This window comes from Spermophilus citellus, assembly GCF_964194105.1.
Source record: "Spermophilus citellus genome assembly, chromosome: 11".
In the NCBI taxonomy this organism is placed as follows: domain Eukaryota; kingdom Metazoa; phylum Chordata; class Mammalia; order Rodentia; family Sciuridae; genus Spermophilus; species Spermophilus citellus.
This window is the reverse complement of record NC_138192.1, coordinates 62,965,226-62,991,860: the sequence shown is the minus strand read 5'-3', so window position 1 is coordinate 62,991,860 and position 26,635 is coordinate 62,965,226. Positions and strand designations below refer to the sequence as shown.

Below are 26,635 nucleotides of genomic sequence, written 5' to 3'. Positions count from 1 at the left end.
TGGGTACTAATTTTATGCAAATTAATCTAATAGCAAAGGAAAATGTATCAGGTATAAGATATCAAATACATGGCTCAGAGTAACTTTTTTAATTTTAATTTGTTATAATATGACAAAAGAATGCATTACAATTCATATTACACAAATAGAACACAATTTTTCACATCTCTGGTTGTACACAAAGTATAGTCACACCCTTCATGTCTTCATACAGGCAATGGTGACCATCACATTCCACTGTCTTTCCTACCTTTTCCCCTTTGCCCTATCTATAGTTCATTTAATCCTCCCACCCACCCCCCCAACATATTATGGATCAGCATCCTTAAATCAGAGAAATCATTTGGCATTTGGTTTCTTTTTGGGATTGACTTAGCATTATATTGTCCAGCTCCATCCATTTACCTACAAATGCTATGATTTTATTCTCTTTTAATGCTGAATAATATTCCATTGTGTATATATACCACATTTTCTTTATCCACTCATCTACTGAAAGGCATAAAAACACTCATCTAAGTGTTTTCTTATGATATATTCCTATGTAAAATCTTCTTGCATATTCAACCTCACTATTTTGGGGAGATGAGGTTTGTTACTCCCTCATCTCTCTTAGGGTAATTAATGTCAGTTTACTGTGAGAATACTTGGCTTTTGATCCCTACCTACTTTCCATAACACTCAACATTTCAAATATTTTCAACAGATACACATTTAACAAGTATGGAAAGCTAACTAGTACCAAACATCATTCTACTCTCTGGATTATGGTGGAAAACACCCTTGGGGTATATATCCTGAAGTATGGCAGTCCAAAATATGTGGTATTTTTTTAAAAATATTTTTTAGCTGTAGACAGACACAATACCCTTATTTTATTTATTTTTATGTGGTGCTGAGGATTGAACCCAACGGTAGAACCAGCAAGTGCTCTACCACTGAGCCACAACCCCAGCCCCAAATATGTATTATTTTATATACTTCTCTGCATCTTCCTTCTTTAATATTTATTTTTTAGTTGTAGGTGGACACAATATCTTTATTTCCTTTTTATGTGGTGCTGAGGATCAAACCCAGTGGCTCACACATGCTAGGTGAGCACTCTACCACGGAGCCAAGATGCATGGGCCACAACCCCAGCCCATGCATCTTCCTTCTCTTAATGACATTTTGTGTAATTCCCTTCAAGGTAATTGATAACAATAACTCTGAGGAAGTTCTTAATGGAATTTCTGAATATATATTCTGTAAAGATATATGAAAATAATTGTATTTGTAGAATTATTTTAAGATGATACAATCCATATGCCATCGGTTCAGATAAACATTGATCTTTCCAATCAGTTTATGAGACACCTTGATGGCATAAAGGCCATTCGTCATATGATAGAATCTCTTATCTCCCTCTAAACCTTCCATGGGCCAAGTCATCCTGAGCCCTCTGCCTCTGACTACTCTTCAGTCTGGATCCAGGTCCCTCCCAAGTTGCTCTGGGCTGGAACATGCTGTTTTCACTACCTTTCTACATCCCTGTCATCATAGGAATAACAACAAGTGATTGTTGAACACTTACTATTTAGTGGGATTGGAATCCTTATCTTTATTTTACAAATGAGGAAACTCAAGTAACTTCTTAAGGTCACACACCTCAGCAGGGGTGGAGGTGGAAGCTTCTGTCTTTACCACTATGCTATATTTTCTTCCAGATCTGAAAACTACTATCACAGTTGTAATAAATTTTCAATATTTCTAAGCAAGACAATCAAGTTTCTCAATCACAATTCATCTAACAAGTTTTCTACCATATACACTTATTTCTTTCCTTTCCTGTCAACCTTAGCTCATAGTAGCTCTAAATTATTATTTTAATGAAGACTTTTTCCCCCACAAGTGATTTTGACTTGTGGCTTTAATTCTTGTTAAACATAGAATGTTTTTACATGAAAACTGGAAAATACAGGGGAGGAAGCATCTGATGATATTGTGTTATAGGTATGCCTTCTTCTGTTTTATTATTGTATGCCTGTGTTTGGGGCATATATACATGAATATTCATTTCTATAGCAAAATTTTGAACATTCCACACTTATAGTTACATGCTTCATTTTTATCTGTATTTGTATTCGCCTATTATTAAAAATTCTTTAAGAAATATGATTTTAACTGGTGGTACATGCCTATAGATCCAGTGACTTGAGAGGATGAGGCAGGATGATAGCAAGTTCGAGGCCAGCATCAGCAACTTACAAAGCCCCAAGCATCTCAAAGTAAAAAATAAAATCACTGGGAATATAGCTCAGTGGAAAGCATTGGGGGGGGGAGGGAGGGGGGGAGGGGGGGAGGGAGGGAGGGAGGGAGGGAGGGAAGGAAGGAAGGAAGGAAGGAAGGAAGGATGGATTTTATTTCCTTCCTTTCTTCCTGCCTTTCTTCCTTTCTTTCTTTCAGATTAAAATCCAATATTTTCTTAGACTGGACTCCTAGAACACTAGATTATACACAACAATTTTTTAAAGCCTTTACTACATGTATATCATTAAAGCGCCTTCTGAAATAGTTGGGCCAGTTCACCTTCACCAATACTGCGTAAAACTGGCAATATCATTATATTCACTCTTTTGTATTTGATTTCATAGTTGCCAATATGATAGGCAAATGCATTCTCAATATTTCAGCTTTTATTCCTGAGATTACTAGGGAAGTAGAACATTATTTCATATGCATATATGTTACTTATATTTTTTCTTTCCCAATTGTCAGTTGATGTCAAATAACTCCCTTTTAGTTACTGTTTTCTCCCTCCTGATTTGCAATCATCTACATAGATCACATTCATCTATTCATTCACAGGTACCTACCACACTCCTGTTGCTTACTTTTCCTTTGGTTGGGACAAAATTCTTAACCTTTGTAGTTAGAAACATCACTGGGAATTTCCTCCCAAGAATTTTTCTCAGTACATACTTTAACAGAAATAATATCATATTACTAATATTGATATTTTAGGCACAATTAAAACAATATTCACAGGTTCAAGAATGACAACATGTGAATGAATATGGTCCTAGCTGAAAGTGCACATTTCTTTGTTTCTTTTTCTGTCTTTGCAAATTCAGTAAGCTAACAAACCATGGCACAAGACATTAAATAATCTTAAGTCATAAATAATGAAAAATGCCATTTAATTCTCAAGGGAAACAGTGCACTGACTGGGAATTTGCCATGTACAGAGTCCAAAACGTGTAAGGAGATTAGATACTACTATGAAGAGCAATACTAATCAGAACAATACTAATGGCCAATAGCAACAATCACTAAACAGTAATTATCAATTTGAACTACATGAAGGAGTACATAGATTGAAGACCATGAGAAGTAGGAGAAAACTGTAAAATATAACACCCAATAACCCTTGATTTGTGGTTTGGAATTATTACTATATATGAGGAATTTTTCATTCCTAAGTCTTAAATTTAAACTCTGAAGGGAACAAATCTTTAAATACCATAAAGGTACCAGGGCACAAGGATGAATACATTTCTTAGGCCCTTGAACATCTGAGAATATCTTTTTTTTAAAAAGGAGAGAGAGAGAGAGAGGGAGGGAGGGAGGGAGGAGAGAGAGAGAGAGAGAGAGAGAGAGAGAGAGAGAGAGAGAGAGAGGGGAAGAGAAGAGAAGAGAAGAGAAGAGAAGAGAAGAGAAGAAAGAGATAATTTTTAATGTTTATTTTTCAGTTTTCGGTGGACACAACATCTTTATTTTTTTAATGTGGTGCTGAGGATAGAACCCAGCCCCACACATGCCAGGCGAGCGCGTTACTGCTTGAGGCATATCCCCAGCCCCTGAGAATATCTTTTTAATCTTTTACACATTAAAGACAATTTCGCTGGATATAAATTCTTAGATAAGAAGCATTTTTTTTTTCCTTTAAAACTGCGTAGACACATTGTTCTAACCTCTTCTGGAATTTGCTGTTTCACCAAAGCTAGATTTGATCTTCTGATTTCTTTTATGGGGATTCTTATAGAGTTTATCTCCCATTATCTTTGTAAAGAGAAATTTATCAAGTTAATTCCTAGAGAGTTCTCTTTTTCAGAGGTGATGCCTACAATGGGATGACCTCTTTAAATCTGTTTACTCAGGGTTTTATTTTCTGCTCAGAAAATTCTGTTTTAAAATTATATTTAAATATTGCTTTTGTTCTAATTACCTAAAAATCCTTCTCAAAAAGATTCACAATGTTTCCATTAAACCTGCTTTCTATGGTCTGATCCATGTCTAGTAGCATTTATCATGATTTCTATTCTATCCCCCATTTTGCAGAACTATTCGAATATGCTTGTCACCACCAATGATCCAGTTTTTCTCTATTTCCATTCTTTCTCTTTATTGACTCTACTGCAGAATTTGTTTCATATGCAACTTTCGAGTATGACCATTTGAATATGAATCCCAGATACCCTATTTATGAACTATATATTTGGGTAAGTTACTTTTCTGAGCTTCAGTTTCCCCATGTATCTGTGTAATGCAGAGTTTTTAATTATAAGCAACTAAAAACATTAGGGATAATTTAAGGATAAATATAACTTACTGAACGGGATACTGTATAGCTCAGGACTATGTATTTTCTCATAAAGTCTAATAAGTTGGGAAAATGCACAGAACAACAACAACAACAACAAAATGGGGGCCAGATGTTAAGTGGCACATAAAATCAATTTTTCACTATATTAACACAAAAAGCTGTGATAAGAAATATAGAAAATCTTCCACCTAAAGTCTGAAGCACAATGTTTAGCACATAGTAAGTACTAAATAAATGTTAGCTATTAGTTTCCTACTGACTTTCTATTCACTGATCTTATATGTTGTTGACATTTCCAAAGATTTTCTAAACATTTCATTTGTTTCTTATAGAAACAGTAGAAGACACAAATCAAATATTTAGAAAATAGCAGTGATGTGTAGAGAAAAAAAAACCCACAACAATCTAATTACATTTCAAACAATGCAGGTTCTGAGTTCTCACAACAGCAAACCTGGCACAGATAACCCACTGAATATTTTAAATTCTTTTCTAGTAATCTTACAGTGAAAGGAACACTCTTCAACTCTGATATTAGGTTAAAATTCTATAGGTTTTTTCTTTCTTTTTCTTTTCTTCCCCTCCCAATAAATCTTCACAGATTTTTAAGGGGAAGTAAATAAATTATTTTATATAATTAGAAATACACAATAATTATACAAATTGAATAGGTTTCACTGTGGCATTTCCACACATGCATATATCATGCTTTGATAATATCAACTGTCCTTTTCTATCCCCCACTCCAGCTCCCCTTTTGCTAGCCTAATAATCCCTCATCTACTTTCAGGTCATTTTTGTTTTCAATTTATTTCCACATATGACCAAAAATATACCATACTTGTTTTTCTGAGTCTTGCTTATTTTGTTAGCATCCATTTGCTTGAAAATGACAAGATTTCACCCTTCTTTATCCATTACACATATTATGCATACATAGTTGACAGGTACTTTGGTCGATTCCATAAATTGGTAATGATGAATAATGCCAAAAAATATATACAGGTATCTCTTTTGTATGCTTTCTTCCTTTCCTTTGGGTATATACCCAGGAGATAGAAGAATTGGACCATATGGTAGATCTGATTTTTGTTTCTTGAGGAAATTGTATTCTGTTTTCCATAGTTGTTATGTTACTTTACATTCCTAACAGTGATTAAGCATTCCTTTTTCTCCATATCCTTGCCAGCAATTTGTTTTTCTCCCCCCGTAACTGATTGGGGTGAAATTGAATTTTAGTGCAATTCTGATTTGCATTTCAGTAATAGGTAAAGATGGTGAGCATTTTTTTCATACATTTATTGGCCATTTATACTTTTTTTGAAAGTGTGAGGTCAGATAATCCACCCATTTTTGTAAAAAATTTGATTAGTTTTTTGTTATGTATTCTAGATATAAATCCTCTATCAGTAACATTCCATTGTGTATACAGGCCACTTTTTAATCCATTCATCTATTGAAGGATGTCTAGGTTGGTTCCACAGTTTAGCTATTGTGAATTGTGCTGCTATAAATATGGATATGAGTGTGTCCTTGTAGTATGCTGTTTTTAAGTCCTCTGGGCATAGACTGAGGAGAGGGATAGCTGAGTCAAATGGTGGTTTCATTCCCAGATATCCAAGGAATCTCCATACTGCTTTCCATATTGGCTGCATCAATTTGCAGTCCCATCAGCAATATATGAGTGTACCTTTTTCCCCATATCCTCTCCAACGCTTATTGTTGTTTGTCTTCATAATTGCTGCCATTCTGACTGGAGTGAGATGATATCTTAGTTTTGATTTGCATTTCTCAATTGCTAGAGATGATGAACATTTTTTTTTCATATATTTGTTGATTGATTGTATGTCCTCTTCTGAGAAGTGTTTGTGCAGGTCCTTGGCCCATTTATTGATTGGGTTATTTGTTTTTGGTGCTTAGCTTTTTGAGTTCTTTATATACCCTAGATATTAGCGTTCTATCTGATGTGTGAGGGGTAAAAATTTGCTCCCAAGATGTAGGCTTTCTATTCACCTCACAGATTGTTTCTTTTGCTCAGAAGAAACTTTTTAGTTTGAGTCCATCCCATTTATTGATTCTTGATTTTAATTCTTGCGCCACAGGAGTCTTATTAAGGAAGTTGGGGCCTAACCCCACATGATAGAGATAAGGGCCTACTTTTTCTTCTACTAGACACAGGGTTTCTGGTTTTATTCCTAAATCCTTGATTCATTTTGAGTTGAGTTTTGTGTATGGTGAGAGATAGGGGTTTAATTACATTTTGTTGCATATGGATTTCCAGTTTTCCCAGCACTTTTTATTGAAGAGGCTATCTTTTCTCCAAAGCACGTTCTTGGCACTTTGTCTAAATAAGATATGTGGGTTAGTCTCTGTGTCCTGTATTCTGCACCATTGGTCTATCAGTCTGTTTTGGTGCCAATACCATGCTGTTTTTGTTACTACTGCTCTGTAGTATAGCTTAAGGTCTGGTATAGTGATGCCACCTGCTTCACTCTTCCTGCTAAGGAGTGCTTTAGCTATTGTGGGTCTACTATTTTTCCAGATGAATTCCATGATTGCTTTTTCTATTTCTATGAGGAATGTCACAATGGAATATTACTCAGCAATAAAAGAGAATAAAATCATGGCATTTGAAGGTAAGTGGATGGAGTTAGAGAAGATAATGTTAAGTGAAGTTCGCCAACCCCAAAAAACCAAATGTCAAATGTTTTCTTTGATATAACGAGGCTGATTCATAGTGGGATAGGGAAAGGGAGCATAGGAGGAATAGAGATACTCTAGATGGGGCTGAGGTGTTGGAGGGGAAGGGAGAGGCCATGGGGTTATTAATGATGGTAGATGTGAGGATCACTATTATCCAAAGTACATGTATGAAGACACAAATTGGTGTGAATATACTTTGTATACAACAAGAGATATGAAAAAATTGTGCTCTATATGTGTAATAAGAATTGTAATGCATTCCACTGCCTTATATAAATAAAAAAATAAAAACAAAAGTGATTTCAGGGCAAAATGTTACAAATGTACAGTACTAAATAAATTGCCTTTACTTAAAAAAAAAAAAATCCTCTATCAGATGCATAGCTGGCAAAGACATTCTTCCATTCTGTAAGTTGTCTCTTTGCTCACTTCCTTCCCTGTGCAGAAGCTTTTTAATTCGATGTGATCTCTTTTGTCAATTCTTCTTCAGTTACTAGAGTCCTATTCAGGAAGAAGTGTTGACTGTGCCAGTATTATCTTGCAATGTTTCCCTTATGTTATCCTTTAGTAGTTTAGTTATCACAGTAAGGTGTTTAATCCATTTTTAGTTGATTCTTCTGCACAGTGAGAGAGATGGATATAGTGTCAATTTTGTAGACATGAATCTCCAGTTTTTCTAGCAACATTTGTTGAAGAGGCTCTCTTTTCTCCAAGATGTTTTTGTGCCTTTGTGACGAATCAGATGAATGTAGATGCATCAGTTTATTTCTGATTTCTGTATTTCATTGGTCTGTTTCTGTCTTTTTGCCAATATTATGTTCCGTGTCTGTAATATATCTTGAAATCAGTTATTGTGATGTCTCCAGCATTATTTTTGTTTATTTGTTTGTTTTTTGGGTTTTATAGCTCAATATTGCTTTGGCTATTCTGGATCTTTAAAAGATTATGGGTTAAATAGTTATTTTTTATTTTAAAAAAGATTAAAAATTATTCAATCAGATAAAATAAGTTTCACATCAATAAAATGTTTGCCCAATTCTGAAATGCAAATGAAATAAATTTAGTGTAACAGCATTCTATTCATTACCCACAGTACAAACAAAAGTTTTATATTCTTACCTATAAACCTTCCAATCTTCTAATAGATCAGCTTAGAAGGATGCCAACAGAAGAAATCAACAAGATATTTTTAAAAAAATAAAAATATTTTAAAAAAATATTTTTAAAAAAAATATTTAAAAAAGGGCAATAGCTTAGAATAGCTTACTGGAAGGCCATCAAGGGTGGGCAAGAAACCTGTTGTTGACTAAGGCTTTAAGAGTGATCTTAGGAAAAAATCACTCTAAAATCATGCTGCACTGTGGGAATTTTTATATATAAATATCTTCAAATGAAAATACTAGCTTAATAGTCTACATATTTAAACAATAAACGCCAATTATTAGAGGAAAATTAAATTTTCTTTTAAGAGACAAAGATATTTCAATTTTAAGAATACTGTCTTCAAATTTATGATAGCTAATTTCATATTTGAAATATGATTACACACATATCATTGTATAATAAGTATTTGCCTTTGAGTATCAAAGATGTTTATTTTTGATAGTCATTTCCATCTGAAATATGATCATATAGAATATAATTATATAATTACTTATGATTATATATAACATACATATCATTGACTTCAAATTTCAATGTGTTCTTTCAATTTGCTTGTTGACCATTTATATATGTGTAATGCCTATATTATAAAGGTTTATGTGTACAAAAACTCTTAAAATTCTGTAAGTTAAGACATAGATTTGTCTTTGAACTACCTAAAAAAAAAAAAAAAAAACTTAACATTTTAAATGATTTTTCTTAGGAATGCCTGAAATGAAATAATCATAACCTAAACTATTTTGCTGAAGTACAAGCAGAACTGATCGCTTTGGAAACAATATGTTGATAAAATAAGATCACATGAATCTGTTTCTGCAAAGTGACTAAAATGACAATTTAGAAACTGAAACATGAAGACAGGCACCAGAAAACCTATTTTTGTGATAGCTGTGGAATAACTTTAGGGATACACCTGAAGGGAAAAGTATGTTTCTAAATATTTCTCTCCAGAAGTGATTCTAAAAAGAACGATCATGCAGAGCAGAGAATTTTATGCTGAAGGATCCTGTCATATATTTAATCTCACCAACTCAGCAGTCAGTCATTTCAAATTTAATAGCAGAAAGTGTGCATGTACAGGGGAAAAAATTATTCCATATATTAATAATTTAACTCTGAACAAAAATTGTGAAGTGGGTTATTCAACAGAAAATTATAATTTTAAACATGCAAAGTCAGAGTTGGCTTTAAATATTAACAAAGGAAAAATATTCTATTACTTTCAAATGTAAATGAAAGGTAATACTAAGTCAATGGTAAAATTAAAGTTAAAAATGCCTAAGTTAACAAATTTACATAATGCATATATGTAGCCCAGTTAAATATAAAAGGGGCAAAATATTTTTGGATCTTATAGTTCAATTAAGGTATATTGGTCATGGGTCAATTACTCTCAAGTGAAATATATAACAAATTTTGTGCCTATGCATTCTTCTGAGGATAGAAACTATATGAAGACGATCATCTTTATATGCCTTCTTACCAGCCCTTCCCCACTCCTTCCTTGATAAAGTGCAAATGCTTTGCTCACAGCAGGCTGTCACTAAATATTTTTTTTTATTAATTAAAAGCAAAGTTAAGCTTCATATAGAGGGTAGTGAGTATGCTTACGTTTTTATTTTTAGTTCATTTACCAGTAAGTATTATGAGGCATCTCCTATGTATTTCAATTTACATGTATGATCTAGCTATATGTGTACAACCAGGTAGAATCTGTTCAAATCCCTCAAGAGTTCTTTCAAAACAAAAACAAACTAAATCCAAACAACAACCTTACAGTGTCAATACACCTAAAAAGATGTTTACAATGGAATCAACAGAAGAAATGATCAGTTATTCCGAGTCATGTAAGACTAGGAAACTAGACTAGCTGACCGCTCATCAGATCACCAGAAAACGTGTGCCAATGTAAAAATATACAAGCTTTCTGTTAGCTAGTTTGAAAGATTATTCTTTAAGCCCAGAGATATAGCTGAGGGACAGGATGCCCTGTATCTTTATCACAAAATAAATAAATGTTATATTTCAGTCATATACATGCAACTTACGAGGACTGATCTCTTCAGAGTCAAGAATAGAAGTTTAGAATTCTTGAATACGAACGAGCTAACTAATATCATAAAATGCTAGAATTTGACCTCATTTTGAACCTCATTTCTCTAGTATTAAGGAAATAAAGCTATAAAATGAGATCACCCCACAAAAATCACTAAAAGAAAATCAAATCTTACCTTGTGTTTGATGCTGGAGTTCATGCATGGAAGACTTCACTATAAGTTACACAATAATTACAACTGCCAGGATAATTTAATTACCAATAGAAAACAATAACTAAGTTAATAACAGGAAATGTTAGAAATTTTAGACCTATTACAGAATGATACTTTTAATTAAGCCAAAAACTATGCTTATTTACAGATGAAGTAAAAATTTGTCTTTTGCATATGATTGGGGTGTGCTGAGAGGACTATTTCATTGTAAATAAATGTAGGGGTAGAATAAAAGGAAGTTGCAAAGGCAGGTGCCTAACAGTTGAGTTGTTTCAGTTTCAGAGGAATAAAGTAAATAATTATACTGGAATTTGTTCAGTTCTGGGCATTCTGCCATACAGGAAGGGTGTATAATTACTGAAGCTAAGATATCCATGTAAAAATGAAGTAATATCAATAGGACACAGTTGGACTCCAAATTTTCTTTTTTTAATCCTCAAAAATTAAGGATCTCTGGCTCTCATTTCATTCTTTGATATTTAAATATCACTTAAATCAATATGGCAGCAGTGAAGGTAGAATTACAATTTCTACAAAAGCCAGAAAATATTATCTTAAAACATGGTATCCTCTTTGAGATCACCCACAAATTAGGAACATACTACACTCATCAAAGACAACAAAAGACACAAACAGAATCAAATGTGGGACCTCAACAGAGTAACAGAATTACACAAAATTTTAGCATGTTTACCAAATTATATTCTTGGCTTATCATTTCAGGCTATCTGGATTGGCCTCAACCTTAAATATGGATTCCAAGACTCTTAAATCATGAACCAAAAATAAGAGAATATGTTTGTGAGAGAACAGTGAAATGGCAGTGCCTGAAGAGTAAGGCCATGTTCAAATAGATCTCAGTCATTCAAGCCACTTTATGACAGAATATGAAAAAATTCTAATAAACATTACACGTGCCAATTTAGAGAACACAAATCAACCTGCGCCCTATATAGAAATATGAAATATACTCTATAATCCTATCTGTGATTGGCCACGTGGTCCTCTTTTAAAGATTTTTCTAGAATCAAGAGATCATATACTATCAGTTATAAAAGTACAATGTACTCTACCCCTTGGCCCAGCCTTAGCCCACTGCTTCCTTGTGCCTGTGAAGTGAGTACTCTGGTGTTTCTGACTCAGCTGCAGGGGGCAGGAGCAAGTCTCTGGATGAGTAGCCAATATTTTGCCAAATTATAATTCCTCCCCAGCCAAAGATGTACTAGGCATTGCAAGGATGATTTAATTATTGTAGTCTAACATTTTCATAGAAGGAGGTGGGGCCCTTTGAGGGTACCAGATTTGGAAATATTTATCTAATTACTACGTGTAAGATGTTAAGCTAAGCACAAGAGTATCAAGTTTGCTAGCTACCTGAAAACTATCAAGAAACAAGCATTCCACCTTTCCTATATCTGTAATCATCATGGACTCCTGGATTCTTATGGGGAGTTAAATAACTGCAGAAGCTGCCAAGTGATGATCCTCATTACAGCCAACTGGTGGCTGGAGTTCAGTGGACCTTTCCTGTAATTTTAGCCTCAAGACCAAGCATCCCATTACTTTGTTTTTCTGTGGGTGGACATTTTGTTTCTCTTAAAGAATGATCCTTAGCATTTTTCAGCAGCTACCCATATCACTCTGTAAACATAACACTGGGGACATCACTAAGATAACTGCCTCCTTTTATTCCCTGTACATAACTCAGCTAATTTGCAGAGATGGGAGATAAGCATTTAACATCTACACCATTATTTGAGCACTAATATGAAATAAATTTTACTTTGCTCTATGTAGAGACTGGATTTAATTTCTGGATTAGTGTGGATATACTAAAGTTTAAATTGTCTTAAAAACAAGAATGTACAGCTGAGTAATGAGTTGTCTAGGTGCTGTCTGTGAGACTCTTGTGCTGACAATGTTTCTGTAGTTGTGGCTACAGGTTACAGTATTATTATTTTTATTGAGGTAATTTTTAATAGCTTTATTTTATTCATTTATTTTTTATGTGGTGCTAAGAATTGAACCCAGGGCCTCATATGTGCTAGGCAAGCACTCGATCGATCACTGAGCCACAACCCCACCTCTACAGGTTCCATTATTAAAAGGGGGGGGGCAAGGAACTGGAGATAAGGCAATTTGATAGTATTACCCTTCCATTTTCTCCTTGAACAATCATTTATTGCAGGACTAATACATTCAACATGGTAGGAGAGAAGAAACCTGTAAATGGGTATAAAATAATGTAAAACATGGCTCTGCCCTTAGGAAGCCAATTATATGAAGCCAAAGAAACATACAATTAAAAGTCACAGCAGTGGTATGAAGTGCCAAAGAAGATCAGTAGAGATGTGAATACAGGCTAGGGTAAATATGGCTTCATTAAAAAAGTAGTCTTGAACAGAAGTGGGTTATTTCTGTCTGTCAAAGACTAAGGACTCTTTCTGTACCTGCATAGGTATGTATCTAAGTGAATGACATCAATGTGAAAGGCTATAACTTCTTAAAAGGAGGAGACTATGAATTTCAACATGATGCTAAGAAGCAGGAACACTTTCTGGCACTGGAGGATCCTAGGTGAAGCTTGGCCAGTGGAGGAAAATATCAATATTTTATGACACCCTAAATCCAATTTCAGATGTTTAACAGACTCCTTATAGAAAGACTGCTACCTGTTGTTTGCCATTTCCTGCCTTTTTACCCTGGGAGTACATGTGAACTATCTTAGTGGCTTGGATGCACTCTGTTTGAAAAAGAACCCCCCACCACCCTTGGTACTGGGGATTAGAAACCCAGGGCCTTGTGCGTGCCAGGCAAGCACTCTACCAATTAAGCTATATCCCCAGCCCGGTGATAAAAAATCTTATTTTGCAATTCTGTAACCAAGTGCCTTGATGTTAAGTTTAAGGTTGCAATAAATTGGCATATTAAAAAAAATTTATTTTCACATTCTCTACTTCTCATAATATATACATAAAACTATTCTAATTTGTAAGACCAGTATAGTGAATTTTTGAAAGTTTAATGCTGCATATGAGTAAAATACACAGCACAATCATTGTTCAAAGTTCAGAAAGGTGTTTTTGGTCTTCTGATACAAATATCCCAAAGAAAGCTCACTGAATTCCAGACAGATATGCCTAAAAGTAGAATAACAAGCTCCACTGAATAAGAACCTTTTCTTCTTATGTAGAGATGATGATGATGATGGTAACATTAGGCCTTATTAGATGTTGGTGCTACTATAAACATTTTACATGTTGATTAAATATCCTTTACAACTGCTATTATTCATCCCCAAATTTTTAAAAATCCATTCTCATTTTTATAAATGAGGCTACTAAGCACAGAGAAGTTAAGAAATCATCTCAAGATTATAAAGTGAACATAGAATCCAGGATAAAAAACCAGTCCATCTGCCTTGTTGCCCTGAAAGGATCCCTTGTTTCTGTACCCCAGGGAAACAGCATTCCTGAGACAGTGCTGCTATGAAACCAGGTTTGTCCTTTGAGATCTGCAGAGCTGATACCATCATTCCACAGCTCTGAACACGGCACAACAGTAAGGATTTCCAGTAATTATGTACCCCATCTAAGAATATTGCTCTTTTGATATATAACATTATCAACATTAATCATCATAGTTGAGTATAAATTATAGCCTAAGAATGTCACTCTGATGAATATTTTATAAAATATATTGTAATTAGCTTCCTTATATATTACTTTTCTGTGTTCTGTCTCATTAAGCAGATGATAGGGAGTGGCATATTTCAGGAAAGTATTAAGAAGTTTTGATCCAACTATATGTTGTTTGATGCCAAAAAATCAGATGGAAGCTGAAGTTAGCCCTATAAAATCAGGAGTGTTTCTCAGAACAAGAGACTGACATGATGTTTTTGGTGGAATGAATGAAATCCTGGGTAATGAGCACTGATAATTTTTTAAAGAAACTAAGTAAGAAAACTGCAAATGCATATTAATGGACTCAAATTCCTCAGGGCAGGAAAAGAAGCAAAGACTAGAGTATATCCTTCCACTAAGTAAATTATCTGAGAAATATATGTCAAGTCTTTTAATGAATAACCCAAATACTTGCAATATGTTTTGCTACCTTGAGGAACAGGAATCCTTGCTATCTATCATAAAACATTCATTCAGATACTATTTACTGATAAAAGATAAAACTTAAAAGTCATCTGAGGCCATCAAGGATTTCTAGTGCCAAAAATCCTAACAGGCTTCCATATCTTCTTCAATTTGCAGGCATCTGGTCTAAGGCACAAATACCAAATTCCCATTGCTATGTTTATTGCACAGTTTCTAGTTTTAAGTCCGCTTTGGGCATTTTGATAAATTTATCATCATGTTTCTTCAGAACATATTATATGCTGCACATAAATCAGAACTTTTACGTCTTACAGATCTAGATCCCTACGGCAACTCTTTACAATTATTGAGTACTACAGGAGGAAAGTCCTTTTCTCTCCCCTAATAGTGACAGAAGCTTGGACATTCCATAGTTTGGTGAAAGTAGAAAACCATACTGACTGTGCTTTTCTTGTGTTTAAATGTGGAAGGTTTAAAAACTTTAATTCCAGCAAAAAATGGAAACATTTTCCATTTTCACATTTTACTGTTAGAATAAGTTGTGAAATGATTTTTCTTAAAAACAGTTCTAATGTCAGATGCATGTCATAGGTTTAGAGTAATCTTTTACACCACATTCCTAATTTAAGCCATGGCAAATGGTAAAATAGCAAGGTATTAATTATTTCTTCACTCTCAGCCATCACTAGTCATTTGAGCTATGATACTACTTTAAAAAAAAAATTCCAGAAAATACACATTTAGATTAAAGCACCCAGTGATTTAATCATAACATTTTTAAAAAGATTAATATTATATTATTTCAGCTAAATAACCTTCACGGGAGGAGGGCATTTAATTTTTTATTGGAGGGAAGGAGCAGAAAAGAAAACTACCCCTAGAACTTTAAATTTACATTTACCTTATAAAGATTTTAAATAGTAGGCAATTAAATTCCAGAATTCCAATTTCTCTAAGCACTACAGATAAGACCTAATGTATTTGGTTACTTGGGTTTAAAGGAAACAGAGAATTAGTTCCTTTAAAAAGAGGACATAAACATGACATTGAAGCAAATTGCCACAGTTTGACAAGTTTTAGAACATTAGCTCACAAAATGAATATACTTGGATTCAGACAAACACACAAATACAGCTTTTATCCAAAAATCACAGAGACAACCCTAATACCTATGTTAAAATGCTCAAAATATCTAAGGATAAGTATGACAGGCCTCAGATTGCCAGAGTCCTGATAGAAAAGTCAGCATTATGAAATATGCTTTACACAATTTTGCGTGCATGCACATACTCTGCAATGTGGGGGAGACAGAGACACCAATCACCATCAATATTGTCCTTACTTGCAGACGCACAAGTATCCTGCATGTTCCGATTCTGACTGGCACCTGGAGCGGCTCTACATGCCAGTCATCCCAATGTACTCAGGGATGTAAACACCTTATAATTAGAAAACGTGAAGGTGTCAAGGTCGTTAGACAAATTTAAAACATATCCAAAGATTAATTTTTAAAGGCACTGAAGAAATAATTGTAACTTTTAATAAAAGCATGTACCTGCTCCTTCACGGAAGCTAGAATAGTGGTGGCTGTGGTCTCGGGTTCCATGCCTGGGTCAGTGGAGGCAGCTTCCTGGTGGGTCTGTGGTTGCCCCTCCTCCACCAATGAGGCCTGCTCAGGAGCTGGCATTCCTCCTACAACCAAGCAGGTAAAGGGTTAACACTTTCTCCTGAACTCCTGCATGGACAGAGGATTCACAGATAGTTCCTAAGAACAACAGTGGACTTCTACAGCAATGATCACAGTTCCTTACAGCATTTGGATTTCTGAAAGGTAACATCCAAAGCCAAAGTATAGCTTAGTGATACAAAAACAAAAAAGAATCAAATAAATAATGATAATAATAAAAAGTATTTAGACAATGTTTAAACAACATTTAGTAGAAAATGACACAAAAGGGTTGGGGAGTAAGGCTTATTAAAAATATATTACAGATAGTAAGTTGTCAAAATTTGGTTAAATGTCTTAATTTTTTTAACAGATAATAAATAAATATGAATATCAAGAAACTAAATAACAAACACTCTAGGTTGCTAGTAGAATCAGTTTTCAAAGAACTAGTAACACAAAGTAAGACATCTACAAACATTAAATGACAGAAGAAAAAATGTTTTATTAATTACAGAAGAGGCTTATGCCTATGTATGTAGCACAAAAAAGGAATTTAAAATTGGGAAAGGTTTAAAAATAAATAAATAAAATTATGCAGAATTTAAACAAAATGAAAGACACCTTTGGTGGGGTCTTAGATCTAACTTGGTTTCCTTAGAGGAGTGTGATTATCTAAAGATGACAATGATTAGGGAGATGGTGTTGAAAAGATAACCTGTTTTCCAGGTCCATAACTTGTGACAGAATAGGTTCTTAGTAGGAGATAGAACATCTTTCCTAAGATAGCACTTCACTGAGAGCAGTGTATTTGCAAGGAGACTTAGTGATACCTGATATGGGCATTTTGCAATTTTGAAAAAGAGCAAAAAAATACACCCATATAAAATGCCAAAAATGTTACAATAACTTGTTTACATGTCAGCCTTTACAACTGTCTCCATGAGAGCACAGTCTATATCATACCATGAATTTAGCCAATTGCCTGGCATATGCAATAGATCCTCAAACTTTGCTGAATAAATGAATATATGAATGAAGGATGACACTTTTTCATTCCAGTCATTAGGTAAATACCATCAAGTAGTAGGATGCCCTGAAGACCCAATCTGTTTAGATGTGTTTGTTACACCATATACTGCTAGAGGGACATCTGAGGCCATGAATATTTTTCTCAATTTTCTTCATAGTTCTAAAAATTACTCTACTATTTTAATTTTTTATCACTAATTTCCATAGTGTTCAATATGGGATTTTCCCCCCATACTCTCAAATTTCAATATCAGCCTGATATCCATTTTCAAAGTCATAGCCTATAAGTAAAAGACAAGATATGCATATCACCAAAGGTCCCTGGCTCCCAGGTTGGTGAGGAGGATCTTGGTTCTAGGTTCCACTAGTGGTTGTTTTATTCTTGCCATGTTAATAGGTGTAAAAATGGAAAACAGGTCTAATGAGCTTATTTGTGCATTTCCCCTGGATGCTAGACTCATGGAGAGTTCTTGTGCCTATTCTATTCAGTGAATTCTCTAACTCCCAGTTTTATGTAATACAAGGCCCAAGTGGGCCCCAATCTGCAAGAAGGAGGATTTTCTCATGTAGGAATGGCAGGAAGAGCTTCAGGTTTGAAGTCAGTGGGTCTAGGATCAAAACCTAGGAGCCCTAGAACAAGTTACCACCCCTCTGAACCATACTTTCTTCTCTGATAAAAATGGGCTTACAAACTTTTTATGCAACAAAATAGAATAATTTTATGTCAATCTTTAGTTTTTAGTTTATGTGGTATGTTTACTTACAATAACAACCAAACAAAATTCCCTCCTGTAATTCATCAGTTGTTAAAACAAGATATGAGGTCTACTACTTTAAAAAACAAATGCCACACATAAATATACTAGATTAGCATTCAAGGTAAGTAAAGATAGGAAAGTGTTTTATGCCACTGAAAACAATCACACACCTTAAAATTAGCAGATGGTTGCAAAGAACAGATTGTTACCATGCAACAGGGAAACAAATAATGCTAGAAACCAAAAATTATAAGTGTCAAAAGTATAATATAGTGAAGCAACTAATATGTGATAAAAAAGAGAAGAAAATATTCAGTGAGGGCTGGGATTGTGGCTCAGTAGTAAATCACTTGCTTAGCACTTGCAAGGCCCTGGGTTTGATCCTCAGCACCACATAAAACTAAATAAATAAAGGAATGTGTCCAACTACAACTAAAAAATAAATATATAAAAAATATGGAAAGCAGTATGGTGATTCCTTGGAAAATTGGGAATGGAACTACCATTTGACCCAGCTATCCCTCTCCTTGGTCTATACTCAAAAGACTTAAAAACAGCATACTACAGGGACACAGCCACATCAATGTTTATGGAAGCACAATTCACAGTAACTAAATTGTGAAACCAACCTAGATGCCATTCAGTGGATGAATGGATAAAAATGTGGCACATATACACAATGGAATATTACTCAGCAATAAAAGAATAAAATCATGTCATTTGCAGGTAAATGGATGGAGTCAGAGGAGATAATAAAGTTAGCCAACCCCCCCCCAAACCAAATGCCGAATGTTTTTTTCTGATATAAGGAGGCTGATTCATAGTGGGGTAGGGAAGGGGAACATGGGAGGAATAGATGAACTCTAGATAGGGTAGAGGGGTGGGAGGGGAGGGGGCATGGGGTTAGAAATAATGGTGGAATGTGATGGTTATCATTATCCAAAATACATGTATGAAGACACGAATTGGTGTGAATATACTTTTATACAATCAGAGATACAAAAAATTGTGCTGTATATGTGTAATATGAATTGTCATGCATTCTGCTGTCATAAATAAATTTTAAAAATTAATTAACAAAAAGAAAAAATATTCAGTGAACAAAGAGAATTTGAGAAAAGAAGCAGAAACGTCTTTGGGAAAGTAATTATTTATTCTTACTACAAATAGGAGGAACCATATACTATTTAAGAAACAGAAAAACGTGTTTTTGTAATTATGTCAGAGTTATTTTACATAATTTCATAATATTTACTTTGATGAGCTGATTACTCAAGAAGAAAGGAGATGAACATTTTTTGAATACCACTCTGCCCACGTGCAATGCAGGGTTATAGGGGACACAGGCAAAAGGCAGTTATGGCTCATCATTTAGCTGATGTAGCAAAATAAGAAACAGTTCAGGGCAAAGGAGCATGATGCAAATGATATAACACTAAAATCAATAGAAAGAGGTTCAAAGAGTGTACAAATTTGTAAAGAAAACTGCTATATGTTAAGAAATTCAAGAAAAGAGGATATTTTCTTAGATGGGGATATTTTATTCTGATTCCTCGAAGACTGGAATATATCACTGATGATTACAAACATTCACTGGGTGAAAAGTGAGGACAGCAGTACTCATCCATTACTGAGGAGGAGACACACACCTATTCCTGGAAGAGTCCCCAAAAACCACAACCAACAAAGAACAGGGAGAGACACCACAATGCTGACAAGTTATCAGCCTATTAAGGTTTCCTGTCTATTTTCCTGTAGTTCTTCAATCATATATTATTTAATGATTTGGAAGGAATAAAGTAAATCTAAACAGAGCAGTTGCATCTACTTTTTACCAAGCCCAGAGGTGAATATTCATAATGACTAAAGTCACAGAATGACATTATTACTCTTTCCATTTATAAGGAAAGAAGCAGTGAGTATAGAGCACAGAGACTTCAACAAGCCTGACATGACTGATCACATTCTGGAGACCTGAGAAAATTTACAAGAAGACTGCCAAAACATTTTGGGGGGCTCTGCAAAAAACTACAGAGAACAGAAGATATGCCAAAAAAAATCAAGGAGAAAATGCCATGGCTGTATTTAGAAAAAGAGAAGGTAGACTCTTCACATTAGAAACTCTAGAGCTAGACAAGATCTTGGGTGAGATTTTTATAAAGGATGTTATCCAAGAGTGATTTGTGAGAAACAAAAAGAGGCACACCAAAGAAAAGTCGTGTTAAGCTGGTCTAATTTCTGTCTTTGGCAGTGTAACCATGGAAATGCAGTGTGTTTAAACTCCAGTGAGGCATGTACCATATTAGAAGGCCCCCAAGATACTATAATTAACATAGAAATGGGCCTGAAATAAGGGCAACTGCTGACTCCAAAAGTCTACAAATAACTAAATGAAATATATCACCTTATGGTGGTTTTTAATGTAATGCTTGAGTTCTGACCTTGACCCAATTCTAACCAAAACTTCAATCATAATATAAATAATAATACATAGAACATGCTGAAATTCTTGAATAACTAAAAGAATACTGAATTTATCAGATGATAAAAATCAAAACACAAAACATATATTGCTATGCTATAGTAATGAGCTGCCTCAAATGATAAAAACAACAGGATAAATAAAAGGTTTTGTTTTAGGTTAGCTCAACAGGACCTTGGGGTGGAAGGGGGAATGTGGGCACTTGCGGTACAAGGACAAAATGAATGAACAACTGCCATAAGCTAAGGTGATCTTATACTGTCCTGATTGAAGTATTTAAGATGATTGGAATAGGACAAGTGAGTGTACAACCCTCCTCAGGCTGCTTGGGATAGGTTCACTTCCAGCTGTGAGTAGCACATTCACAGGAATGGAGACTGGATCCATTCAAGAAGGATTGAGGTGGGTGTTGAAAGGATTTAATCATTATTTCCAGGCACAAGAATAGCAATGAAATGAATGAACGATGTAGGTTCTGTTCCTTATGAGTTCAAAGCTTTTTAGGAGATATAGGATGGACAGACTCAAAAAGAGGTGGTCTGTATAGAGAAGTAAATTTTATAAACCTCTGAAGAACTGCCATGGATAAACATAGTTAAATTCTTTAAGTTACAATCCCAAAACCTAGACTAAAAGTGAATGACTATTTTAACAATGTGTGTCATCCTACATAACTGCTTTCTTTATGACATATTATTATATTACAATGATTATATTACTTTGAATTGAAATTAAAGAAACCATAAGGGAAAACTCAGGAAGGTCTTTTCTTTTGGATCTAAGGGTCAAATGCTGGAAATTCAAGAAGTGATTGCCTTTGAATGTGGCACATTCCTCAGCACAAGAGCTCTTCATTCCAGGTGTGAATGGTTATATAGCAGGAAGAGTACAGAAGGGATGCTGATTCTGAGTGTGCTAGACACAGGAAACTCTGAGGCTTCTAAATTTTGAGTCTGGCACTAAAACAACTTCTATATTCTGATTCTTGTGAATGTTCCTCAGGATTCTTCAGAATGTTGACTTCTGCATCATACTGTCTCTGTAAACAGGCACCTGAAAAGCAGGAAGCTATGCTTTTCCTGAGGAAATGGTAGAAATCATAGCACTGGCTCTGTTTCTCTCTTTATTTGGCTGCAGAAAGCTCAGATGAATCTGTGACCAACTCTTAAATGTGTGGTTATGCACATCTCTGCTCTCAAACTTCTCTTTTTATCACATCCTTGGGCTGCATTATTTTGTACCTCTTCAAACACTTTTTGGAGGAAGGTGATTTGAACAGTTGTGTGTCTTCATTATAATTTTAAGTAAAGAAGTTTTTGTGTAGAACTGTTAGTATGATAGGGTGAGTGTTCATGTCCACAGTTGCACTTATGTCTACTGTATATTGAACTACCACTGATTAATAGGCAATTTTAATGCTCAAGACTTTAAGGTCACATACACTCTCATATGATCACTGAAGTCTCTCTTTGCAGGTTATGCATGCAATATATGGGCAACTAAATACTCAATATACATAATCCCTTTTACTGCAAATGATACTAATTCACAAAGTCATCTTTGTGCTAAATCTCTGAAATAAGAGATCAACCAAATACTGTTATTTTCCTCTACTGACTCCCTTCTACTCTTCTTATTGAAAATTTTTGGACAAAATATACTAAGAATATTTTGTTTAATTCAGCAAAAAAAGCTGGTTTCTACATATTTTTCCCCTTCCTCTTTTGAGTTTGTAATCTGGAGTATAAAATACATCTTGTAACTTCATTTACAACACTCAGGAAAATGTTATATTGGTAAGAATCACAATTTCAAAATTCATAAAAAAAATACTAAGTTTAGGAACAAACTAAAAAAAAGTAAAGTGCAAAAAATAAGTAAAAATACCTAAATTTAATTTAAAATCTAAAGACAGACACTAATGATATAGGATAATTGAAAAGTTTAAATAAACATTAAATGAACCAAATATTTTAAAAGGAAAACCGGAAAAAAACTATTATCATTACGTAGCAAAGATAAGCTTCTCTTTGAATTATTTATAATGAAATGGGAACAGATATTACAGAAGAAAATAATGAAGTACAGTACTGGGAAATTAAGAATGTGCCTGAAAGTTTAATATCTTCAGGACCATATGGAATTTAGTCTAGAATTATAAAAGGAACACTAGATAAAGTTTTTACAGTTATATTTTTGAGATGTCCTGAAAATAGATGCAGTATGAAAAACTGCAACTATTTAGGATGATTGGTAGTTAAATACTAACCTAATCATGCAGTTCATCTAAAAATTGCATTTTTTTTTTTTGGAAAGAATTTGTAGAGAAGGGAGCTATATGCCAACTACATAGTAATTCTAGAATAATATATGCATAGTATTTAAATATTTTGATTTGTAAATTTATTTTTACAATTCAAAGATGACTAGAAGATATCCAGATATAAAAAGCAAACAAACAAGAGCAACAATAAAAGGTGTGAATGAGGTCATTCAGAAAAGAAACAGCTGGATGGCTGATAATGAAGTGCTCAACCTTATTAGTAATTAGAAAAATGCAACTCAGTACTGCAATGAGATATCAATCCACTACCACTGTAAGAGCAGAACATTTAATTTCAGATTCTGGAGAGAATGGGGAGAAGGGAGACTATCACATGCATGTCACTGGGACCATAATTTTGGAGTACCTTTTGGCATTACTTAGTAGAGTGGTGACACATGCATCTCCTAACCCAGTATCCAATAAGTGAAGATACTTGTCCATGAGTATGCACCTGATGAGATACACAATTATATTCATGACAGTATTCTTTCTAAAGGCCATAAACCATGAACAACCTAAGTGCCCATTAACACAGGATGGATAAAATGTATTGTGGTATATTTACGTAAAATATATTTCACCTATAGCCATAAATGAATGGATCACAACTCTATAAAACAAGAATATATTTCATACCATAATGCTGAATAAAAACAGCAAGTTGCAAAAGAATGCAAAGAGTGGAATTCCATGTATGGAAAGTTTACATATAGGCAAAATGAAGCTATGAGTAGTGGCGACCTCTGTGAAGCAAGCAGGCTATGTGATCTCAGAAAGGTACACGAAAAGCTTCTGCAGTAATGGCTTGCCATGGGCAGTAGTTACACAGATATTGCCTACTTCTTAATATTCCCTTAATTGTATTTATATCCTATGGACTCTTCCATAGCTGTATTTTTTATGGAAAAGGAAAAAGATTAAATCTAGAACTTACAATAAATATTAGGTGTGATTCATAAATAGAAAAATAATATATACAATTGTATATATAGTATTTAGTAGCGTAACTGCTAGAGATAATTCACTTTTTTAAAAAAATGTTTTTTTTTAGTTGTCAATGGATCTTTTATCTATCTATCTATCTATTATTTATTTATTTATTTTTACGTGGTGCTGAGGATTGAACCCAGGGCCTCATGCATGCCAGGCAAGCGCTCTACCGCTGAGCCACAACTCCAGCCCAAGAGATAATCCACTTTTAAGAGAGTTACTGTGGTTTTAAAATTACATTAAGTATAATTTTATGATGCATAAATGCCTAGAAGGAAGTCACTTCAATGGAAAGGGTCCTAAGGTACAAAAATCATGTCCTCAAATCCTATACCATTCAATAATTTCTGGGAAAAAAAAAAGTTAATTGTGACATCAGTATCAACACTGCTATGTGCAGACAATGATGTTCTGAGCAATGTGAATGGTGCTCCCTGGCATTACAAGTGTGGACACAGCCCCAGTGACAACAGGTAAACACTGCATATCTGTTAGTAAAAACTAGAAATTTTATTATGATAAACATGGATTACACTTGGGTATTTTCAACTTTCCGTCCAAATAAATACCTTACTTCTCATGGAGAATAAAGAAAGAAAACTAGGAACTCTATAGTACTTTGGGGAAAGTACTATAGAATTAGGTAGGTTTTGTTTGGTTGGATTTTTCTCTCTCTCCCTTTTTTTTTTTTTTTTTTTTAAGATTTGGAATTCTTCATAGTGTTTAGATGCCATAATGAGTAACAAAGAGAAGAAATAAATGAAAATCATGATAAATCCAGAGTCTGGAATGGTAAAGGGTGTACAAAGACCTGATGAAGGTAATCAATACAGTAAGAATTAAAACTCTTCAGAGGGGAATAAGTGGATCAAGAGGCAAGATAGGTGTACCTCTTCCAACTCACAACTCAGTGAAATAAAAGGCATTTTCTCATTAAGGTAAGAAAAATTTGTCACTCTAGGAAAGTCATCAGTGTGCCAAAATGTCAGAAAGATAATGGCTGCAGATTCATGATAAAGTAACCACAGCAGATTATCACACATAAGAGACAGAAACCACCTTTGGAGGTGGGAGAGCTACAGGCTCAGAGCCTGGTAGATAACAGATTCTAGGAGCCAAATCAGGATAATAAAGAAAGAGTAGTGAGCCCCTGTCCTGAAAGTGCCTAAGCACTTTCCAGAGGCAAAGAAAGCAAATTCAGACAGAGCAGGTGTCAGCTACCTACTGAAGCCCAGGGGGGGACGAAACTCCTTAAATAGAAGAAAGTAAAGTGGAACAAGTAGAACTAATGTCCTTAGTGTTTACATTCAAAACTGCGAGGAAAGAGAAATAACCAGACAGTGGAAAAAAGTTGAGGGTAAAAATATCTCAATTGAGGAGATGAATGGCAAAAGAATTCTTCAAAAGAGTATTTCATAAGAATAATTTAAGTAATTTTATCAGGGAAGGAGAGACGGAGGGACAGGAGGTGAGGACTAGTTTGGAGACTAGAGATTAGGTCCTGGAGTAACATTTACCTACTCTGAGTTCTTGTAAAAGAGAAAAAAGGATTTGCATTTGCAGTTAAATGGATGGAGTTAAGAGAAGATAATGCTAAGTGAAGTTAGCCAATCCCAAAAAACCAAAATGCCCAATGTTTTCTTTGATATAAGGAGGCTGATTCATAGTGGATAGGGAGAGGGAGCATGGGAGGAATAGAGGAACTCTAGATAGGGCAGAGGGACTGGAGGGGAAGGAAGAGGGCATGGGGTAATTAATGATGGTGGAATGCAATGATCATTATCATTCAAAGTACAGGTATGAAGACACAAATTGATGTGAATATACTATGTATACAACCAGAGATATGAAAAGTTGTGCTCTATATATGTAATAGGAATTGTAATGCATTCTGCTATCATATATCGATAAATAAATAAATAAATAAAATTCATCAATTAAAAAAAGAAAAAAATGGAGAATACTAAAAGGTGTATTGAAATGATATGCGAGTTTCCCAGCATTGAAAACAAACTTTAATTTAAAATGGGACAACAAGTAAATAAAGTGAATGAAACATACCAGACTAACTCATGGAAATCTCCAGGTTCCAAGGATAAAGAAAAGATTGTACAGGTTATTACAGAAGAAACAAAGACTGAGAATTGGATTGGCAATACATCTCAAGAATTTACAGTAGATACAGATACAGATAGAAGATATTGCTTCCAAATATCCACCAAAAATCATGATTCATATATGAAGGCAAAATCATGGCATTTGAGGACAATAACAATAATCAGAATTTGTTTCCATACTCTTTAAAGAAATCTTACCATATGATAGAGTAAGGTTTAGGAGCCAAGAAATAGCACTAAGCAAATAATTCAGGAAAAATGAAGATTACATCTAAATTAATTCCACTTCTGTTATCAATCAGAGCAATGAGGTACTAACGAAAGTAAAATTATACAAATGTCCTTATTTAACTTAGGGGGAGAAAAAGAAATAAAATAACTCTAGGTGACTGTGATTTTGCTGATCCACTCAAAAGAGGCAGCACCTACCACC

The 26,635-nt window shown here is 34.4% G+C and overlaps 1 protein-coding gene across 10 annotated transcripts in view; it reads right to left on the bottom strand.

Annotated features, from left to right (window-relative positions):
- PKP4 (plakophilin 4) overlaps positions 1-26,635 on the bottom strand; it is a 239,560-nt gene that overhangs the window by 146,484 nt on the left and 66,441 nt on the right. For 8 of the 10 annotated variants that reach the window (XM_081260642.1, XM_081260647.1, XM_081260645.1 and 5 more), the window contains one exon: positions 16,387-16,523. In XM_081260642.1, coding sequence (XP_081116768.1) covers positions 16,387-16,518 — 132 coding nt within the window. In that variant the 5' untranslated portion in view covers positions 16,519-16,523. Of the gene's footprint in view, positions 1-16,173; positions 16,271-16,386; positions 16,524-26,635 lie in introns of those variants that run through there. The other 2 variants (XM_081260641.1, XM_081260649.1) reach the window with 2 other exon arrangements.